Source organism: Malaclemys terrapin, chromosome 3 (assembly GCF_027887155.1).
Source record: "Malaclemys terrapin pileata isolate rMalTer1 chromosome 3, rMalTer1.hap1, whole genome shotgun sequence".
NCBI lineage: Eukaryota > Metazoa > Chordata > Testudines > Emydidae > Malaclemys > Malaclemys terrapin.
The window spans coordinates 20,406,804-20,428,168 of record NC_071507.1 but is presented as its reverse complement, the minus strand read 5'-3'; the positions used below and the strand labels follow the sequence as shown (position 1 = coordinate 20,428,168).

At 44.9% G+C, this 21,365-nt stretch overlaps 1 protein-coding gene across 14 annotated transcripts in view; it reads left to right on the top strand.

Moving 5' to 3' along the window:
- Positions 1-21,365, top strand: part of LOC128835124 (polyamine-modulated factor 1-binding protein 1-like) — a 99,865-nt gene that overhangs the window by 22,407 nt on the left and 56,093 nt on the right. For all 14 annotated transcript variants that reach the window (XM_054024528.1, XM_054024521.1, XM_054024522.1 and 11 more), the window contains one exon: positions 19,771-19,886. In XM_054024528.1, coding sequence (XP_053880503.1) covers positions 19,836-19,886 — 51 coding nt within the window. In that variant the 5' untranslated portion in view covers positions 19,771-19,835. The remainder of the gene's footprint in view (positions 1-19,770; positions 19,887-21,365) is intronic.

Here is a 21,365-nt window from a genome sequence, read left to right as displayed (position 1 = left end):
ATAGTTTTCCATAGAGCCATCTTCCACATGCATGTGAAACTATTACAGTTCTATTATTTGCATCTTACACCTTTAAATACCTAGGAGTCTGTTGTCTGTAGAGGCAGCTGCCATTTTGTGAAGCTAGAATGTAGCAGAGGAGAAACACACTTTGCTCTCTCTTGCAGATTTTATTTTTCTTATTTTCTGTTTTATTGGTTCAGAAAAACATAAGAACATAAGAATGGCCATACTGAATCAGACCAATGGTCCACCTAGCCCAGTATCCTGTCTTTTGACAGTGGCCAGTGCCTCAGAAGGAATGAACAGAACAGGGCAATTTCAAGTGATCCATTCCCTGTTCTCCAGTCCCAGCTTCTGGCAGTTGGAGGCTTAGGGACACCTGGAGCACGGGGTTGCATCCCTGACCATCTTGGCTAATATCCATTGATGGACCTATTCTCCATGAACTTATCAATCTTTTTTGAACCCAGTTATACTTTTGGCCTTCACAATATCCCATGGCAATGAGTTACACAGGTTGACTGTGCACTGTGTGGAGAAGTATTTCCTTTTGTTTTTTTTAAACTTTCTGCTTATTAATTTCATTGAGTGACACCTAGTTCTTGTGTTATGTGAAGAGGTAAATAATAGGTTTGTCAATTAATCACAATTAACTCATGCAATTAACTCAAAAAGGTGAATCGCAATTAAAAAAATTAATCGTGATTAATCACAGTTTTAATCGCATTGTTAAACAATAGAATACCAATTGACATTTATTAAATATTTTGGATGTTTTTCTACATTTTCATATATATTGTATTCTGTGTTGTAATTGAAATCAAAGTGTATATTATTTTTATTACAAATATTTGTACTGTAAAATGATAAACAAAAGAAATAGTATTTTTCAGTATGCCTCATACAAGTACTGTAGTGCAATCTCTTTGTTATGGAAGTGCAACTCACAAATGTAGATTTTTTTGTTTGTTACATAACTGGACTCAAAAAACCAAAACTGTAAAACTTCAGCGCCTACAAGTCCATTCAGTCCTACTTCTTGTTCAGCCAATAGCTAAGACAAACAAGTTTGTTTACATTTACAGGAGATAATGATGCCCTCTTCTTATGTACAATGTCACCAGAAAGTGAGAACAGGCATTTGCATGGCACTTTTGTAGCCGGTATTGCAAGGTATTTACGAGCTAGATATGTAAACATTCATATGCCCTTTCATGCTTCGGCCACCATTCCAGAGGACATGCTTTCATGCTGATGATGCTTGTTAAAAAAATGTGTTACTTAAATTTGTGACTGAACTCCTTGGGGGAGAATTGTATGTCCCCTGCTCAGTTTTATCTGCATTCTGCCATATATTTCATATTATAGCAGTCTTGGATAATGACCCAGCACATGTTGTTCATTTTAAGAACACTTTCACTGCAGATTTCACAAAACGCAAAGAAGATAACAGTGTGAGATTTTAAATATAGCTACAGCACTAGCCAAGTTTTAAGAATCTGAAGTGCCTTCCAAAATCTGAGAGGGATGAGGTGTGGAGTATGCTTTCAGAAGTCTTAAAAGAGCAACACTCCGATGCAGAAACTACAAAACCCAACCACCAAAAAAGAAAACCAACCTTCTGCTGGTGGCATCTGACTCCGATAATGAAAATGAACATGCGTCTGTCTGCACTGCTTTGGATTGTTATCGAGCGCAACCCGTTATCAGCATGGACACATGTCCCCTGGAATGGTGGTTGAAGCATGAAGGGACATATGAATCTTTAGCGCATCTGGCATGTAAATATCTTGCGACGCCGGCTACAACAGTGCCATGAGAACACTTGTTCTCACTTTCAGGTGACACTGTAAACAAAAGCAGACAGCATTATCTCCTGAAATGTACACAAACTTGTTTGTCTGAATGATTGGCTGAACAAGAAGCAGGACTGAGTGGACAGGCTCTAAAATTTTACATTGTTTTATTTTTGAATGCAGGTTATTTTGTACATAATTCTACATTTGTAAGTTCAACTTTCATGATAAAGAGATTACACTACAGTGCTTGTATTAGGTGAATTGAAAAATACTATTTCTTTTGGGGTTTTTTACAGTGCAAATACTTGTGTCACGGAGTTTGGGGGAGACAAGGACCTGCATCCCCAGCTTCCTGCGATTCACCATGACTCTCAGCCAGCCAGTAAAACGGAAAGTTTATTTAGACGACAGGAACACAGTCCAAGACAGGTCTTGCAGGTACAGACAACAGGACCCTCTTAGTTAGGTGCACTTGGGGGGCCCCAGGGAGGCAAGAGCCCCGTCTGGGCTCCCCTCCGTCTTCCCAGCCAGCTCCAAACTGAGACTCTCCAGCCCCTCCTCTCTGGCCTTTGTCTCTTTCTGGGGCCAGGAGGTCACCTGATCTTTTTGTTCTCCAACACCTTTAGTTGGCACCTTTGTAGAGGAGGGGCCCAGGCCATTAGTTGCCAGGAGACAGAGTGCCGGCCATTCTCTGTGCAGACAGTATCACAGGGGCCTTCTTGGGCTCTGCAACAATCATACACCCTGATCCCGCCACCTAGATACCTAAGAAATGCATAGGGGAAACTGAGGCACCCACACAGTATTCAGAGAAAACATTAAGAACATTCCCACTTTGTCACAACTTGTAATCAAAAATAAATATAAAGTGAGCACTGTACACTGTGTGTTCTGTGTTGTAATTGAAATCAGTATATTTGAAAATGTAGAAAACATCCAAAATATGTAAATGGTATTCTATTATTGTTTAACAGTGCAATTAATCACAATTATTTTTTTAATTGTACTATTAATCGTGATTAATTTTTTTAATTGCTTGACAATCCTAATAAATAACACTTTCCTATTCACTTTTTCCATACAATTCATGATTTCATAGACTTCTACCATGTCCCCCCTCAATGGTCTCCTTTATAAGCTGGATAGTTCCAGTCTTTTTAATCTTATGGAAGCTGTTTAATACCCCTGATCACTTTTGGACTTAACTATCTTGAGTAATTGTATTGCATGCAAATTTTGCCATCTCACTGTTCAGCCCCTTTTCCAGATCATTTATGAATATGTTTAACAGCACAGGTCCCAGTACAGATCCTTAGGGGACCAAGGTATTTACCTCTCTCCATTGTGAAAACTGACCACTTACTCCTGCTCTTTGTTTCCTATCTTTTAACCAGTTACTGATCCATGAGAAGACCTTCCCTCTGATCCCATGAATGCTTAGCTTGCTTGATTAGTTTGCTTAAGAGCCTTTGGTAAAGGACCTTGTCAAAGGCTTTCTGAAAGTTGACATTATTGACTGGATCACCCTTGTCTACATGCTTGTTGACACCTCAAAGAATTCTAATAGATTGCTTTTGTAAAGGGAAATCATACCTTACCAGTGTTGACTCTCCCCCAGCATATTGTGTTTATCTATGTGTCTGGTAATTCCATTCTTTACTATAATTTCAACCAGTTTGCCTGGTACTGAAGTTAGGTTTACTGGCCTGTAATTGTCAGGATCACCTCTGGAACCTTTTTTAAAATTAGATTCATGTTAGCTATCCTCCAGTCATCTGGTGTATAGGCTGATTTAAGTGATAGGTTACATACCACAGTTAGGAGTTCTTCAATTTCATATTTGAGTTCCTTCAGAACTTTTGGGTGATACCATCTGGTCCTGGTGACTTATTACAGTTTAATTTATCAATTTGGTCCTAAACCATCTCTGACATCTCAATCTGGGAAAGTTCCTCAGATTTGTCACAGAAAAAGAATGGCTTGGATGTGGGGATCTCCCTCACATCTTCTGCAGTGAAAACTGATGCAAAGAATTCACTTAGCTTGTCTGCAATGACCTTGTCTTCCTTGAGTGTTCCTTTAACATCTTTATTGTCCAGAGGCCTCACTGACTCCTTGTCAGGCTTCCTACTTCTGATGTATTTAAAAATTTTTTTTTGCTGTTCATTTCTGTATCTTTTGCTAGATGCTTTTCTAATTCTTTTTCGGCCTGCCTAATTATACTTTTACACTTGATTTGCCAGAATTTATGCTCCTTTCTGTATTTTACTCATTAGAATTTGACTTCCAGTTTTTAAAGGATCTCTTTTTGCCTCTTAACAGTTTAGCCCTGATGGCACTTTTTTATCTTCTTACAATTGTTGCTTTTTAAATTTGGGGTATACAGTTAATTTGAGCCTCTATTATAGTATTTTTAAGTACAGTAACTCCTTGCTTAACCTTGTAGTTATGTTCCTGAAAAATGTGACTTTAAGCAACACGATGCTAATCCAATTTTCCCATAAGAATTTATGTAAATGGGGGGGGGGGTTAGGTTCCAGGGAAATTTTTTTCACCAGACAAAATACTATATTATATATATGTATACACAGTATAAGTTTTAAACAAATCATTTAATATTGTACACAGCAATGATGATTGTGAAGCTTGGTTGAGGTGGTGGAGTCAGAAGGTGGAATATTTCCCAGGGAATGCCTTACTGCTAAATGATGAACTAGAACTTGGCTGAGCCCTCAAGGGTTAACACATTGTTGTTAATGTAGCCTCATACTCTACAAGGCAGCATGAATGGAGGGAGGGGAGACAGCATGGCAGACAGAGACACACACCCTGTGTGAGAGAGAAATGTGCATTGCCCCTTTAAGTATGCTGACCCCACTCCAAGTACATTGCCTTTTTAAGTAAACTCATAGAATGTCAGGGTTGGAAGGGACCTCAGGAGGTCATCTAATCCAAACCCCTGCTCAAAGCAGGATCAATCCCGAGACTGATTTTTGCCCCAGATCCCTAAATGGCTCTCTCAAGGATTGAACTCATAATGCTGGGTTTAGCATGATAGCTCAAACCACTGAGCTATCCCTCCCCCCATAGATCAGGAAGTTGAGACAGCAGCTGCTGCCTGCAAGCTCCCTCTGTCCTGAGCCCTGTCATGTCCCCCCAACTCCCCCGCTCTATGGAGATGGGGTAAGCGGGGGGCAGGAGCAGAGGGGACCCTGATATTTGCCCCCTTCTTTCCCTGCCCCTCCCCGTACAGCAAGCAGGAGGCTCCCAGGAGCAGCTCCAAGGCAGAGGGCAGGAGCAGCACATGGCAGTGGGGGAAGGGACAGCTGAAGTGCCGGCAATTGATAGACTGCTGGGTGGCTGCCGCACAGGGAACTTAGGGGAGTGGGGAGCTGATAGGGGGGCTGCCGGTCCACCCTGGTTCCAAGCCCTCACCAGCTAGCTCCAACCGGCTGCTCTTTCTGCAAGCAGTGGATAAAGCAGGCGGCTGCCAATCAACTTTATAAGGGAGCATTGCACAACTTTAAACGAGCATGTTCTCTAATTGATCAGCAACGTCACAACAAAACAACGTTAACAGGGATGACTTTGTGAGGAGTTACTGTAGTCTCCATGCAGTTTGCAGGCATTTCACCCTTGTGACTGTTCCTTTTAATTTTTGTTTAACTCGCTTCCTCATTTTTGTGTAGTTCCCCTTTTTGAAGTTAAATGTTACTGTGGTTGGTTTCTTTGGTATCGCCCCCCTCTCCCCCCAAGGATGTTATATTTAATTACATTATGGTCACTGTTACCAAGTGGTTCAGCTATATTCACCTCTTGGACAGATCCTGTGTTCCACTTAGGACTAAATCAAGAATTGTCTCTCTTCTTGTAGATTTCAGGAAAAACTGCTCTAAATTAATTAATTGGTTGAGAAATTTTATCTCTGCATCCCTTTCTGAAATAACATATACCCAATCAATATGAGGGTAGTTGAAATTCCTCTATTATTGGATTTTCTGCCTTTGTAATCTCTCTAATCTATCTGAGCATTTCACAGTTACTGTCACCAGGCTGGTCAGGTGGTCAGTAGTATGTTTCTACTGCTATACTGTTATTGTTCAAGCATGGACTTTCTGTCCATAGAGATCCTATGGTACAGTTTGATTCATTTAAGATTTTTACTTTATTTGACCCTATTCTTTCTTTCACATATAGTGCCACTCCCCCACCATGTAACCTACTCTGTCATTCCTGTGTATTTTGTACCCTGGTATTACTGTGTCCCACTGATTATCCTCATTCCACCAAGTTTCCATGATGCCTATTATGTCCTCAATTAAAGTCAGACAGTCAAGTTCACCCATCTTAGTATTAGACTTCTAGTGTCCCTTAATATTAAACAAGTAATTCATGCTGAACGTGCATGGTTGGTCCAGTGTGTGAAAAATACATCACAAATAGGGCCAAATTCTTTCCCGACATATTCAATGCAATCCCATTTCATATCAGGACAGGATTTAGCCCATGGAATTTAATAACTTATTGTTATAGCGGGCATCACCAGCTGGCAGTGTTACAGTCTTCCAAGCTTTTTTCCTTAACATGTGGGTGAATGTTTAGACTAGGAAGACATGCTGTATTATTGTTCGTTTTGGGTTATGCAGGGTTCTATGTAGAGGCAGTGGTCCTTGGAGAGGGAGCTGTGTGAGCAGCATGAGAATTTGTTCTCTTCTTTGGTCTCTGATTAGAATCTATTCTTGAGTCAAAGTTGCTTCCTGGGAATTGGGCACTGATGTTGGATTAAAATTCCGGAAGGAAGGGATTGCCCTGCATGCTGTTTGACCACCTTTGTTCTGGACTGGTGCGTGTGTGTAAATAAAACAAGTTAAATTTAGAATCTATTCAGAATCTATGTTACTGATTTCTCCTCCACTGAGAAGCTGACCTGCAAAGCCCCTAATCTCTGTTGGTTCGCAATATAGGGATGACACTGGTGTCAGGACAGGGGTTTCAGAACAGCAACAGTGAATGAAATTGCTTCAAAGAGAAATAAGTAACCATGAAACTAAATTGAAGGTTTATATATACATCTCTTATACTTTCTCACAAAAAAGTTTGTTAATTTGTTTCCAACATGTAAAAATAGCTATGAAAGAACATTACAGTTAAGAAAATTTAAGCATGCAAAAGTTTGGAACTTCTCAGTTAAGATTGTTCCTGGATGTGAATCCTTGTTAGAGTAAATGTTTTAATGTTTTAATAAAATTCTTTTAAAAATAATATATTAGCTTTTTCATGTTTAAGAACAAATAAAGAGAAAATGAAAAAAAGTGAATATTGCAATGGCAGACCTAGTTTTCAGCATTTTTATAGATCTTCTTTACAGTGGAAATATTTTAAATATTCATGTGCAAACTATATTAATGTTTTAGACTTTCTTTAAAAGTACATTAATGTACATTTACATTAACATAGATACTGCATTTTATTAATAATAGTGCATAGTGCTTTGCCTTTACAGTGTCTTCCATCTAAGGATTTCAAAGCACGTGTTTGGTGCAGAATGACTATAGAAAGGTGTTCAATTGCAGTGTTGTTATACACTGGTAACTACACAAGAAGAAGTAATAGAAAATGTGTTTGCTGTAGCTAGGTGTATTGGTGATTAGAGAAGAATCCTATAGAATGCGTATCAGTATATACATGAGGAGCTGGCATATTATCTGGATGAACTAGCTTTAGCTGGAGGCCTTTGCTTATTATATGGTTTGTTTAGTTTAATGTGAGTTTCAGGAAGGATATGGAGGGGAAAGCAGCTGTGGACTAGATGGTGAAAAGCTTCTTCTGTACTTTTTCAGAGTAGCAGCCGTGTTAGTCTGTATCCGCAAAAAGAACAGGAGTACTTGTGGCACCTTAGAGACTAACAAATTTTATTTGTACTTTTTGTTTTTCAAAGCAAGCCAAGACAGGGTTTGAAACTCTGATCCTACCAAGAGGCAACAGACCCTGTCCAAATGGTAAAAGGTCAGCATTAAATCTGTGTTCATATAAAAAGTGTTTGTACAAAGTGAAAAAAAAAATAACCCAACAATTTAGCTGTTTGGGAAAGAGGCTTCACATTTCAGTCCATCACAAGGTAACTCTGTACACAGGCTATTCAGGCACAAACAGGAGTTGGAGCAGTCCTGAGGCCATGACCTGGAGTGAAAAAAACAGCTGTTTTGACTATAAATAGACCCGTGCTACTTCTCATGTGAAGCATTTTTTTGTGGACCTTTCCATAAAAATGAAGTGGAAATTGTCAGTTTAACTGTTGGTGTTTTAAGTTAGATGTACATGGCAGTAACAGTATTCTCATTCGAATGCACGAAAGTCACACTGTTATCAAGTTTCAGTCTTATCGTATTAGTATCATATAATAGTGATGCCATTCGTTTGGCAGTAGTAAAGTCTGTCAACCTTTCTGTTATAATCCCCAGAGCACAGGGGTTTATAACTAGGGTGGAAAACAAAATTACTCTGATTTATTTGAAAACATGTCCATACAGGAGTGACCATATTTTACTCAGGAGCATTTTGACTTACAAGTGTGTACAAAGTATATTTGTGGTGTTTTTAGAGTGACTTTTAGTGTTGTGAAGGGTGCCAGTTTGACTCACACAACACATAGAGCAGAGTAGCTGCAGTGTAAGTTTCACCATACTGCCTTGCCAATGTACCTCAGTCCTGACCCAGAATGAGTAGTCTCTGAGTGAGCAGTTCAGCCTCCATGTTCATTCAGTCCTTTGCCTCTTTGCAGGCTAATTAGTATCACTGCAGTTGTGGTTATATTTTTTGTAATGTAGACATTAGTCTGCTAGAAACACATTTCATATAATAGGCCACCCTGTCCGTAGTCAGACAAGCCATAGTTTGGTGTGGTACCAGTCCCCCAACTTCCTAAACCCTACCTAATAGGTAAAATCAAGCATTTCACGACTTCCTGCAGCCAGAGGGCTAAATCCTAGCCAGTGGTTCCATGAGAGTAGGGAGGCACATCAGCCTGGCAAAATTGTGATGAGATTTTTGAGTGCAGGCAGAAGTCACCCAGCTAGGGTGACCAGATAGCAAGTGTGAAAAATCGGGACAGGGGGTGGAGGGGTAATAGGCGCCTATAGAAGAAAAAGCCCCAAATATCGGGACTGTCCCTATAAAATAGGGACATCTGGTCACCCTACACCCATCCACCCTTACCATGATGGTAGTGAAAAGCTAATGTTTTACTCACTCATTAAAACAAAAATTATTCAGTCTGGACAGGCTGGGAAGTAGAATTTTGTGAGGATTTACTGCCATATAACCTAGCTCTACATTAGCCTCACTAATCCTGAACAGTTTGGGAGAAGTGTAGAGCAGCCAGAATCCCTCAGAGAAGAGTGTTGGCTCCTCCCAATACCAGCTCGGCCTGTCACTCACTCCCTCTTCTTCATGCAATGCCCCTGGGGTTACTGCAGCAACTCTGATAAACTGCCATGGCAGAGAAAGATAAGCACCAGTCAGATCCCCACACTAGTGGTCCTTTCCCTAGATAGTCTTGTTTCCTTTTATGGGCAGGGGCCGTAGTTTGGGTTTATGTCATCCCTTCTCTTGATTCCTTTTAAACCCTGATAATTTCTGTCCCTTTCCCGGGTGACAGCTGGAGTAATTGGAGATTAAGGAGCACATGGCTCCTTTAAAGGAGGCTGTTACCCAGTTTTGGAGATTAGCCACCACTCCCCAAATCAGGAGCACTGTGCACATTCAGCCTCTTGCTGAGAGGTGGAGCAGAGTTAGAGCATTGTTAACCCCCACCCTTCAAGGATCATGATGACATTGGCCTAAAAATCATAACAGTTTAAAAAAAATACAATTTAGATTTTTTATATTGGCCTTCTGGTTTTGAGACTGTAGAGTTCATAGGGGTCAAGTTTTCAAGCTTTGTTCCATGACTTCCCCCTGCCCCCATCAGAGCTGATATCCTCACCTAATTACATGACTCTGGAAGCTGGGGCTTCAAGAAAAACACTAAATATCACAAGATTTGTGATAAAGTCACAAGAGTTAACAGTGGAGTTACAGACTCAGCACCCCTCCCGCTCCAAAAGGGACGGATTGTGACAGCCAGAGAGCAGTCCCAGGATGAGTGAGGCCCCCTCTGGGACCGCTAGGCACACTATAGCCACAGAGCAGGTCTGGGCCCCACACCAAGCAGGCAACAGGGCCAGGTTTTGGCAGTTTTAAATTAGGAACCCAAAAGGATTTTATCAGTGTGGCTTGTAAGTTAAATTAGCCAAACACATGGCTGAGTAGCCTACCAGAAGGCTGTCTACATTCTAGAAACTCTGTTTAAAAGGAATGATCTCTATTTGCTAGCCAAATATTTAGTATTTCCCCGCCCCCCCCCCCAATCTGAACCACCAAACCCGTCCAAATCCCTCTTAGTCTTCTCTCTGGTATCAGCAAAAACAACAAGGAGTCCTCGTAGCACCTTAGAGACTAACACATTTATTTGGGCATAAACTTTGGTGGGCTATAACATGATAACCCACTTCATCAGATGTTATCAATGGCATTAACAAATGTGCTCATAAATATAGCTTTCCTGTAGTGGTATATTTGGGGAGAGGTGTCAACTAGCAGAACCTGCTTCCTACACCAGGGGTCTTCAAACTTTATGAGACGAGGGCCATATTAGATTTTTGAAGGGGCTTCGCAGGCTGAAGCAACTGTGAAAGAAATTAAATATATGCAAATATACGCAAAATCATTAACAAAACAACACTACTCTACTGTGTCAGTGTTGCATTAAATTCTAAATCAGGTATAAAAGTTAATTGATGCAGGTACTGTGAAATCACACAAAATATATGTCAATACATTAAAAATCATTTCACTTTTTTTATTTTATTTCTAAAAAACACACATTTGCATCATACAAATACTATTTGGTTCTATTAGTGCTGTAGTTAAAATGTAACCATTATGAAATTGTTAATTTCCATCTTCTTTACTCCATTTATTGGAGATGTAATTAAGCATCTGGCTTGTATTTTTACTGTCCGTGCCTGCTCGGCTGCAGCAGCAACTCTCCCCTAAGTTGGCACCAATTTTGGGGGGACACTGGCTCCCGGGGGCACTCACCCCTCCACACAGCTCAGCTGAGCTACCAACAGGAGCTGCTGCCGGCAGCCCCTCCCCCCACCTGCTCCACGTGCCTACTCAGCTGCAGTCTGCCTGTTTGCTTCTCCATGTACCTGCTCGGCTGCAGCAACGACTCTCCCCTAAGTTGGCTCCCCTTTTGGGGGGACACTGGCTCCCAGAGGCACTCACCCCTCTGCACAGCTCAGCTGTGCTGCCGCCCCCTGTGAGCTGCTGCCAGCAGCCCCTCCCCCTGCCTGCTCGGGGTGCCTACTCAGCTGTTCGCTTCTCCCCTGTTGGTTGGAGGGCCGTATCCGTGGGCCATAGTTTGGAGACCCCTGTCCTACACCAAGAGAGCAGCACAGACCAAACTTCTCTAAGCACACTTATAATATGCTGGGGAATTTCCTAATTAGCCACAGCTGGGTCCAGTTAGACTTCCTTCCAGGTCAGGTTCCCCTACAGTCCTTGTCATTAGGGCATGTAGCTATGGTCCTTTCTCCTACTCAAAGACAGGATATTGAATGCTCTCCCTGCTGTTCCCTGTATGGAATAAATATACCACCAAACAGCAAGGCATGGATCCCCAAAGCGATTTAGGTGTTGCAGCACTTAACTTGTAGGTGTCTAGGAAATCACTGGAATAACAATGGAATCCACAAAGCTTAGGTTCCCTGTACAATAAATGGGGAGAGATGGGAGGTTAGACTGTGAGCCACTAAACCAGCATGTTAGGAGGGGAGATGTCTCTGCTAGCCAGTGGGGAATGCCAATGAGAGGTGTGTTTGTGCATGCTAAGCCCACCCCTCTCATGGAATTAGGTGCCAAAGTCCAGGCGATTCATGGCTGGAACCCCTCTCCTGGAGTCAGGTGGCTTAGGCACCTAAGCTGTTTCTTGGGAGATGGAGTTAGGCGCTTGCTTAACTCCACACATGATGGCTGGGAGGGAGTCCTCGCTGCTAGCCTGTAGCCTAATGGTTAGAGTCCTCACCCAGAAAATAGGTCAATCCCCCAGTTCAATTCCTCCCTCTGCCTGCTGAGAATAGGGACTTTCTACTGGAGTGTTGAGTAACTCTCATACTGTCTATGGCCCAATTAAGATTTAATTATTCAGTTAAAGTGAAAAAGTTTCAACAAAAGAGATTGAGATCATTCTCCCCCATTCAGGCTGTTCAGTAGTTGGAGCACTCATCTGAGAAGTAGAAAGCTCTAGCTGAAATCCCTTCTCACCTGGTAGAGGTGGTAAAAGAACTGGGGTCTCCCACATTTGGGGCAGGTACCCTAGTCACTGGGCTATGGGGGAGCACCTGCCCCTTTCCCTCAGTGTCTGTTTTGTGTGAAGTTGGGGGTGCTCAGAAGCTGTACACTGGACTGGGGCCCATGGGAAAGATAGATGGAGGAAAACTTAGTTCCCCTAGTTTGTGGATTGCAGTAGGGCTTAGGTGTGAGGTAGTTTGTGGATTGCAGTAGGGCTTAGGTGTGAGGTAGTTTGTGGATTGCAGTAGAGCTTAGGTGTGAGGTAGGCGTCTGGATGCCTAAAGTGAAGCAGCAGAGGAAGAAATATAGGTACTTGGGAAACTTTTATAGCAGAAATATAGGGTATGTCTACACTGAAATTAAACACCTGTGGCTGGCCTGTGTTAGCTGACTCAGGACTTGGGCTACAGGGCTGCAAAATTGCAGTGTAGACAGTCAGGCTTGGGCTGGTGTTTGAGCTCTGGGACCTGCAAGGTGGGAGGGCTCAAAACCCAGGCTCCAGCCTGAGCCCTACACCACAGTTTTACAGCCCCACAGCCGGAGCCCTGTGAGTCCAAGTCAGCTGACCTGGGCCACCTGCAGGTGTTTAATTGCAATGCAGACACCTACAGGATTAGGAGGTGGGTGAGAGCTTTTTATGGATCACAGTGGTGCCTAAAAATGGAACTTAGGTGCCTACATCTGGAGTTTAAGAACCTAAGTACCTTTGCAGATCTGGGCCCTAGTAATATAGGATGGTAACTTGGAAGTGAAATGGGTCCTGTTACAGAGGGCAATAGGTATCTGCCCGCAGTTATGGAAATCTACCAAGCACTTTACAGAGTCTGTAGGGGTTATCTAGAAATCAGTGGAGATGGTTTCTAGACACACAAAAACAACCTAACAAAAAATCATCAAGGGAATCCAGATTCAGTAAATACTTAAATGAGAGCAATTATTGTAGGATTTAGTGTAGTTATAAGGCAAATTAGATAGAGCGAAATTGTTCTAACAGAGTCCCTTAAACTGTCAGTTGTGGCCATATGTTTTTCTTATTATTGTAAAAATATCCTACCTTTTCCTTTAAACTATACTGACCCAAGTGAATAGCTGCCACATTCTTGGGTTTCGAGTCTATAAATATATACGTGCTGAAATTGATATATTACTCTCAGTGAGAGCACTCTAATAATGTCCGTGTTTTAACCTCATTCATCCCCCAACAGTCTGTACCATGTGTCATCTCAACCAGGGCTGTCCTTACCCATACGCAAAGTACGCAGCTGCGTAGGGCACCAGGAAACTTGGGGCACCAAATTTCCTGGTGCCCTGCGCAGCTGCATGCTGCTCCAGCCCCTGCCCCACCTCTTCCATAGCCCCCCCACCCGTATCCTGCCCCAGCCCCACCTCTTCCTGCCCCTGCTCCACCCCAGCCCCGCTCCCACTCCACCCCTTCCCCAAAGCCCCTGCCCTGCTCCACCCCAGCCCTGCTCCCACTCCACCCCTTCCCCAAAGCCCCCGCCCTGCTCCGCTCCTGCCCTGCTCTGCCCCAACCCCGCCTCTTCCCACCCCTGCTCCACCCCAGCCCCACTCCCACTCCACTCCTTCCCCAAAGCCCCCACCCTGCTTCGCCCCAGCCCTGCCTCTTCCCGCCCCTGAGGACTGCAGCAGGGCCAGGCCTGCACTCACCGGCGGCAGGAAGTGCAGGGACCCAACCCCAGCCGCGCCACTGGTGAGTGCTGGGGGTGTTTCCTCCCTGCCCCCCAAGCCAGCCCCTCCTCCCCGTGGAGGCCTGCCCCTCCCCCACGGGGGGGGAGGGGGGAGCTGTGTAGGGCCCCAGAATAGCTAGGGATGGCCCTGATCTCAACAATTTATAACATACAGAAACACTGGCTAAGTTCATTGAAATAAACGATACTGCACCCCCTTACTCCAACAGTGAATTTGGCTGATCATTTTTGATCAGTGTTCTTCCTGTCAGATGGTCTGTTGTGTGTCTTCAGCAGGAGTAGCCATTGAAGCAATTTTTCCTCACAGCATTTTAAAATGATATTTTAGATTGTCCTGTAAGTTTTTTTTTATATATTTTGTTCTCCCAGCAGAGTGTCAATGGATTTTGGCATTTAAATCTTGTCTATTTCAGTTTATGATATTGTACAGGCAAGGAAGGTCAAGCATTTAAACAAAGCATTTTAATAATCCATTTTTAGCAAAGCCTGTGGAAAAGATACTAATGCTTCTAAAGACATATCCAGTCTTTTCCCTTCATTCCTAGAGGCAGCAGGGTCTATTATTTAACTTCTATTATGGTAGTGCCTAGAGGCCTCAGCTGGCTTGGGGCTTCATTTTGCTAGGCTTGGTACATACACATAATAAATGACAGTTCCTGCCCCCAAAGAACTAACAAGCTAAAATATCTAGTAATTAGAACAGACACTTAGGGTATGTCCACACTACGAAATTAGGTCGAATTTATAGAAGTCTATTTTTTAGAAAACGATTTTATACAGTCGATTGTGTGTGTCCCCACTCCAAGACCATTAAGACCATTAACTCGGCGGAGTGCGTCCACAGTACCGAGGTTAGCGTTGACTTCCGGAGCGTTGCACTGTGGTAGCTATCCCACAGTTCCCGCAGTCTCCGCCGCCCATTGGAATTCTGAGTTGAGCTCCCAATGCCCGATGGGTCAAAAACATTGTCGCGGGTGGTTCTGGGTACATGCCGTCAGGGCCCCACCCCGTGAAAGCAACGGCAGACAATTGGTTCGAGCCTTATTTCCTGGGTTACCCGTGCAGACGCCATACCATGGCAAGCATGGAGCCCGCTCAGCTCACTGTCACCGTACGTCTCCTGGGTGCTGGCAGACGTGGCACTGCATTGCTACCCAGCAGCAGCTCATTGCCTTTTGGCAGCAGACGGTGCATTGCGACTGGTAGCCATTGTCGTCATCTCCTGGGTGCTCTTTTAGCCGACCTCAGTGAGGTCGGTCGGGGCGCCTGGGCAGACATGGGTGCTCCCAGCAGACCTTGGTGAGGTCTGTCAGGGGCACCTGGACATAAATGGGAGTGACTCCAGGTCATTCTCTTTTTAAGTTTCGTCTCATGGAGATTCAGTCCTGCCTGCAGTAGTACTGCACCATTTTCTGGCGAGCAGCCAGGAGATGAGGATGGCTAGCAGTCGTACTGCACTGTGTTCTGGCAAGCAGCTAGGAGACGACGATGGCTGGCAGTTGTACTACACCGTCTTCTGGCGAGCAGCCAGGAGATGACGATGGCTAGCAGTCGTACTGCACTGTCTGCTGCCAGCCTAAGATGTATAAAAGAGAGATGGAGTGGATCAAAATAAGAAAGAGACCAGATTTGTTTTGTATTCATTTGTATTCATTTGCTCCCCCCCCTCCCTGAATAGTGGGGGGGAGGGATAGGTCAGTGGTTTGAGCATTGACCTGCTAAACCCAGGGTTTTGAGTTCAATCCTTGAGGGGGTCATTCTGTGTAACAGTTGTGTGTGTTTCTCCTTGATGTAAACCCACCCCTTTTGTTGATTTTAATTCCCTGTAAGCCATCGCCCCTCCCTCCGTCAGAGCAATGGCAGACAATCATTTCGCGCCTTTTTTCAGTGCAGACGCCATAGCATGGCAAGCATGGAGCCCGCTCAGATCACCGCCGCAATTATGAGCACTGTAAACACCACGCGCATTATCCTGCAGTATATGCAGAACCAGAACCTGCAAAAGCAAAACGAGGTGAGGAGGTGATGGCAGCGCGGTGACGAGAGTGATGAGGACATGGACACAGACTTCTCTCAAAGTACGGGCCCCGGCAATGTGGACATCATGGTGTTAATGGGACAGGTTCATGTCGTGGAATGCTGATTCTGGGCCTGGGAAACAAGCACAGACTGGTGAGATTGCATAGTGTTGCATGTCTGGGATGATTCCCAGTGGCTGCAAAACTTTCACATGCATAAGGGCACTTTCATGGAACTTTGTGACTTTGTTCCCCTGCCCTGAAGCGCAAGAATACCAAGATGAGAGCAGCCCTCACAGTTCACAAGCGAGTGGCAATAGCCCTGTGGAAGCTTGCAACACCAGACAGCTACCGGTCAGTTGGGCATCAATTTGGAGTGGGCAAATGTACTGTGGGAGCTGCTGTGATTCAAGTAGCCAGTGCAGTCAAAGAGCTGCTGATATCAAGGGTAGTGACTCTGGGAAATGTGCAGGTCATAGTGGATGGCTTTGCTGCAATGGGATTCCCTAACTGTGATAGGGCGATAGACGGAACCCATATCCCTATCTTGGCACCGGAGCACCAAGGCAGCGAGTACATAAACTGAAAGGGGTACTTTTCAATGGTGCTGCAAACACTGGTGGATTACAAGGGACGTTTCACCAACATCAACGTGGGATGGCCGGGAAAGGTACATGACGCTTGCATCTTCAGGAACTCTAGTCTGTTTCAAAAGCTGCAGCAAGGGACTTTCTTCCCGGACCAGAAAATAACGGTTGGGGATGTTGAAATGCCTATAGTTATCTTGGGGACCCAGCCTATCCCTTAATGCCATGGCTCATGAAGCCATACACAGGCAGCCTGGACAGTAGTCAGGAGCTGTTCAACTACAGGCTGAGCAAGTGTAGAATGGTGGTAGAATGTGCATTTGGATGTTTAAAAGCGCGCTGGTGCAGTTTACTGACTTGGATAGACCTCAGCGAAACCAATATTCCCATTGTTATTACTGCTTGCTGTGCGCTCCACAATATTTGCGAGAGTACGGGGGAGACGTTTACGGTGGGGTGGGAGGTTGAGGCAAATCACCTGGCCACTGATTACATGCAACCAGACACCAGGGCGGTTAGCAGAGTACAGGAGGGTGCGGTGCACATCAGAGAAGCTTTGAAAACAAGTTTCATGACTGGGCAGGCTACGGTGTGAAAGTTCTGTTTGTTTCTCCTTGATGAAACACCCTCCCCCCTTGGTTCACTCTACTTCCCTGTAAGATAACCACCCTCCCCTCCCCCCTTCGATCACCACTTGCAGAGGCAATAAAGTCATTGTTGCTTCATATTCATGCATTCTTTATTAATTCATCACACAAATCGGGGGATAATTACCAAGGTAGCCTGGGGTTGGGGGTGGGGAAGGAGGGAAGCACCGGGTGGGGTGGGAGAGGAGGGAAGGACAAGGCCACACTGCACTTTAAAACTTATTGAATGCCAGCTTTCTGTTGCTTGGGCAGTCCTCTGGGGTGAAGTGGTTGGGTGCCTGGAGGTCCCCCGCACTGCGTTCTTGGGCGTCTGGGTGAGGAGGCTATGGAACTTGGGGAGGAGGGTGGTTGGTTACACAGGGGCTGTAGCAGCGGTCTGTGCTCATGCTGCCTTTCCTGAACCTCAACCATACGTGCGAGCATATCAGTTTGTTCCTCCAGTAGCCTCAGCACTGCCTCTTGCCTTCTGTCACCAAGCTGACGCCACCTATCATCTTCAGCCCGCCACTTATTATTTTCAGCCTGCCACCTGTCCTTGCGTTCATATTGTGCTTTCCTGTACTCTGACATTGTCTGCCTCCACGCATTCTACTGCGCTTTTTCAGTGCGGGAGGACTGCATGAGCTCAGAGAACATTTCACCTCGAGTACGTTTTTTTCGCCTTCTAATCTTCGCTAGCCTCTGGAAAGGAGAAGATAGTGTGAGCGTTGAAACATTTGCAGCTGGTGGAGGAAAAAAAAGGGAGAGTGGTAGTTAAAAAGACACATTTTAGAGAACAGTGGGTAGACTCTTTATTTAAAATGGGTTGGCAATTTAAAAGGAGCGGCTGCGGTTTTCGAGTTAATGTGCAGCACAAACCCAACTAACCCCTCCACACACACACAATTCTCTGGGAAGATCGCTTCACCCTTCGCCCCACCGCGTAGCTAACAGCGGGGAACATTTCTGTTCGGCCACAGGCAAACAGCCTAGCAGGAACGGGCACCTCTGAATGTCCCCTTAATAAAATCACCCTATTTCAACCAGGTGACCATGACTGATATCACTCTCCTGAGGATAACACAGAGAGATAAAGAACGGATATTGTTTAAATGCCAGCAAACACTGGTACCATACGCTGTGTTATGCAATGATTCCAGACTACATGCTACTGGCCTGGCGTGGTAAAGTGTCCTACCATGGAGGATGGAATAAGGTTGCCCTTCCCAGAAACCTTTTGCAAAGGCTTTGGGAGTACATCCAGGAGATCTTTATGGAGATGTCCCTGGAGGATTTCCGCTCCATCCCCAGACACATTAACAGACTTTTGCAGTAGCTGTACTGGCCGCGAATGCCAGGGCAAATTAATCATTAAACACGCTTGCTTTTAAACCATGTATAATATTTACAAAGGTACACTCATGAGAGGTCCCTTCTCCGCCTGGTGGGTCTGGGAGGCAGCCTTGGGTGGGTTTGGGGTATACTGACTCCGGGTCCAGGATGAGAAACAGTTCCTAGCTGTTGGGGAAAACGGTTTCTCCACTTACTTGCTGTGAGCTATCTTCAACCTCCTCCTCATCATCTTCCTTGTCCCCAAACCCGCATCCCTGTTGCGTGCTACTTCATTGACGGAGTCAAAGCACAGGGGTTGGGTAGTTGTAGGGGAACCTCCTAGAATGGCATGCAGCTCATCATAGAAGCGGCATGTCTGAGGCTCTGACCTGGAGTGGCCGTTTGCCTCTCTGGTTTTTTGGTAGGCTTGCCTCAGCTCCTTAAGTTTCACGTGGCACTGCGGCGGGTCCCTGTTATAGCCTCTGTCCTTCATGCCCTTGGAGATTTTTTCAAATGTTTGGGCATTTCGTCTTTTGGAACGGAGTTCTGATAGCACGGATTTGTCTCCCCATACAGCGATCAGATCCCGTACCTCCCGTTCGGTCCATGCTTGGGCTCTTTTGCGATTCTGGGACTCCATCATGGTCACCTTTGCTGATGAGATCTGCATTCACCTGCAGATTGTCAAGCTGGCAAAACAGGAAATGAGATTCAAAAGTTCATGGGCCTTTTCCTGTCTACCTAGCCAGTGCATCGGAGTTGAGAGTGCTGTCCAGAGCGGTCACAATGGAGCACTCTGGGGTAGCTCCCGGAGGCTAATACCGTCGAATTGCGACCACACTACCCCACACTACCCCAAATTTGACCCGGCAAGGTCGATTTCAGCGCTAATCCCCTCGTCGTGGGAGCACTACAAAAATCGATTTTAAGAGCCCTTTAAGTAAAAAAAAAAAACGGCTTTGTCATGTGGATGGGTGCAGGGTTAAATTGATGTAACGCTGCTAAATTCTACCTAAACTCGTAATGTAGACCAGGGCTTACGAATTCTAGATTCTTATACCTTAATCTGCAGTTGAGTTGCTGTGTGATGTTCAGCAAATTACCTAGGCCCCGGTACAGAAAGTTCCAGGCCCTACTCATGAATATTACTGATGTTATTTTTAATGGGGATATTGCATGTAATTCCTTGTGCGTCAGAATTATTGGGTGTGATTTGAAAAGTGCATAAATGACTGAAAATCCCACTGAAATATCGTAAAATTTCCAACAACATCGAAGCTCACACAGATCTTTGTTTTCAGCTCTCCTGGCTATTGCTCTTCATCATTTCCTATGGGCGTGGAGTTTTGCTAGTAGAGCAGAATGTATGAAAAGTCAAGCTATGAAAACCACCTCAATGCAAGATAGCGCTTACCAGGTATAATTTTTTTTTCTTGGCAGTGATTTGCAGCAGGTCTTAAAAATCCACGTGCTCATGGTGAATAGGAGGGTTTCTTGGGTAAATCTGATCAATTTCTGTGGAAAGTAAATTTTTATTTTAAAAAATGGGTCTCTCCCCCTCTCCCCTTCCACTAGTCTTACACTGACTACCAGTGGCCTTATTTCTGATTTAAAATAGCATAAACAAGAGGTGAATCAGGCCTCACACTTCTAACCATTATAAACATGAACTGCATGTAAACTGATGCAGGGCAGTCTTCTAAGTCTGCAAATGTACAGTCCAAGTGCAGTGTTTCTGCTGTTGCTCAGAGCTTTCCCAAGATGCAGCACAGTAAAAGCTAACCAGTCTCGTCAGTTGTGTCTGTTGCTATTCAGAATCCTATGGGCAGTTGTGAAAGTGGCAAGAATTAAAGTCAACTTCACCCTAATGCTGCTTGGGAACTTTGTGAGCCAAAGTAGGCAATGGAGCTATTCACTGAGAGGGATTACTCAAAAACAAAGATATAGTTAGAGTAGTGGAGACCCCATCCAACCAAGGATTTTCAGAGAGTTTCACATTTATCTGACATCCCGTAGCTAGAGACTGATATGAAAGAGCCACTAAAAAGGAGCTAGAGACAGTATCTTGGTAGAAATTCCAGCATCCTCCTCTTCCCTGGCAGCTGTGGGGAGATTGGTCTCTTACCACAGTATTACCCCAGGCCAGTTCCCACCCATTCATCTTTTGTACAGGCCAGTAGCTAGCAAGTGTAATTCTCTGACTAGTAGGTATCTGGTAATATTTCCAAGCCCTTTAGGTGAGAATATGGGTGGATGCATGGAGATGTGTGAGGGTGAGCAAGAGTGGGGGAATGAGATGTGCTTCCATAAGAGAGGTAAGGTATTTAGAGCATGGGCGCTGACTTTTATTTTTCCTGGTGAGTGCCCCACCCCAAGACCCTTGCGCCGCCTCTTCCCCCAAGGCCCTGCCCTCGCTCCGTCTCTTCCACTCTGCCCCCAAAGCCCTGCCCTCACTCCACCTCTTCCTGTTCCCTCTCCGCCCCCGAGGCTCTGCCCTTGCTCTTCCTCCTCCTGCTCTCTCTCCGCCCCCGAGACCCTGCCCTCATTCCACCTCTTCCTGTTCCCTCTCCGCCCCTGAGGCCCTGCCCTTGCTCCGCCCTCTCGTGAGGCCCCTTTGTCACCCCATCTCTTCCCACCGCCGCTCCACCTCCTCCCTGATGCCCCACACCCGCTTGCTGCTCTTGTCCCTCCCCCAAGTGCCTCCCGCCAGCTGATTGGCGCTGAGCACCCCCTGTTTTTTCCACATGGGTGCTTAAGCCCTGGAGCACTCATAGAATCAGCACCTATGATTTAGATGGTGTCCAGAGAAATGGGAGGAAAAAGGGAGAGAGAGGCAGAGAACACAGTGTAGAGACAGCAAGAGAGGAATAAGGGGAGAGAAGGAAAAGAAAAAGCA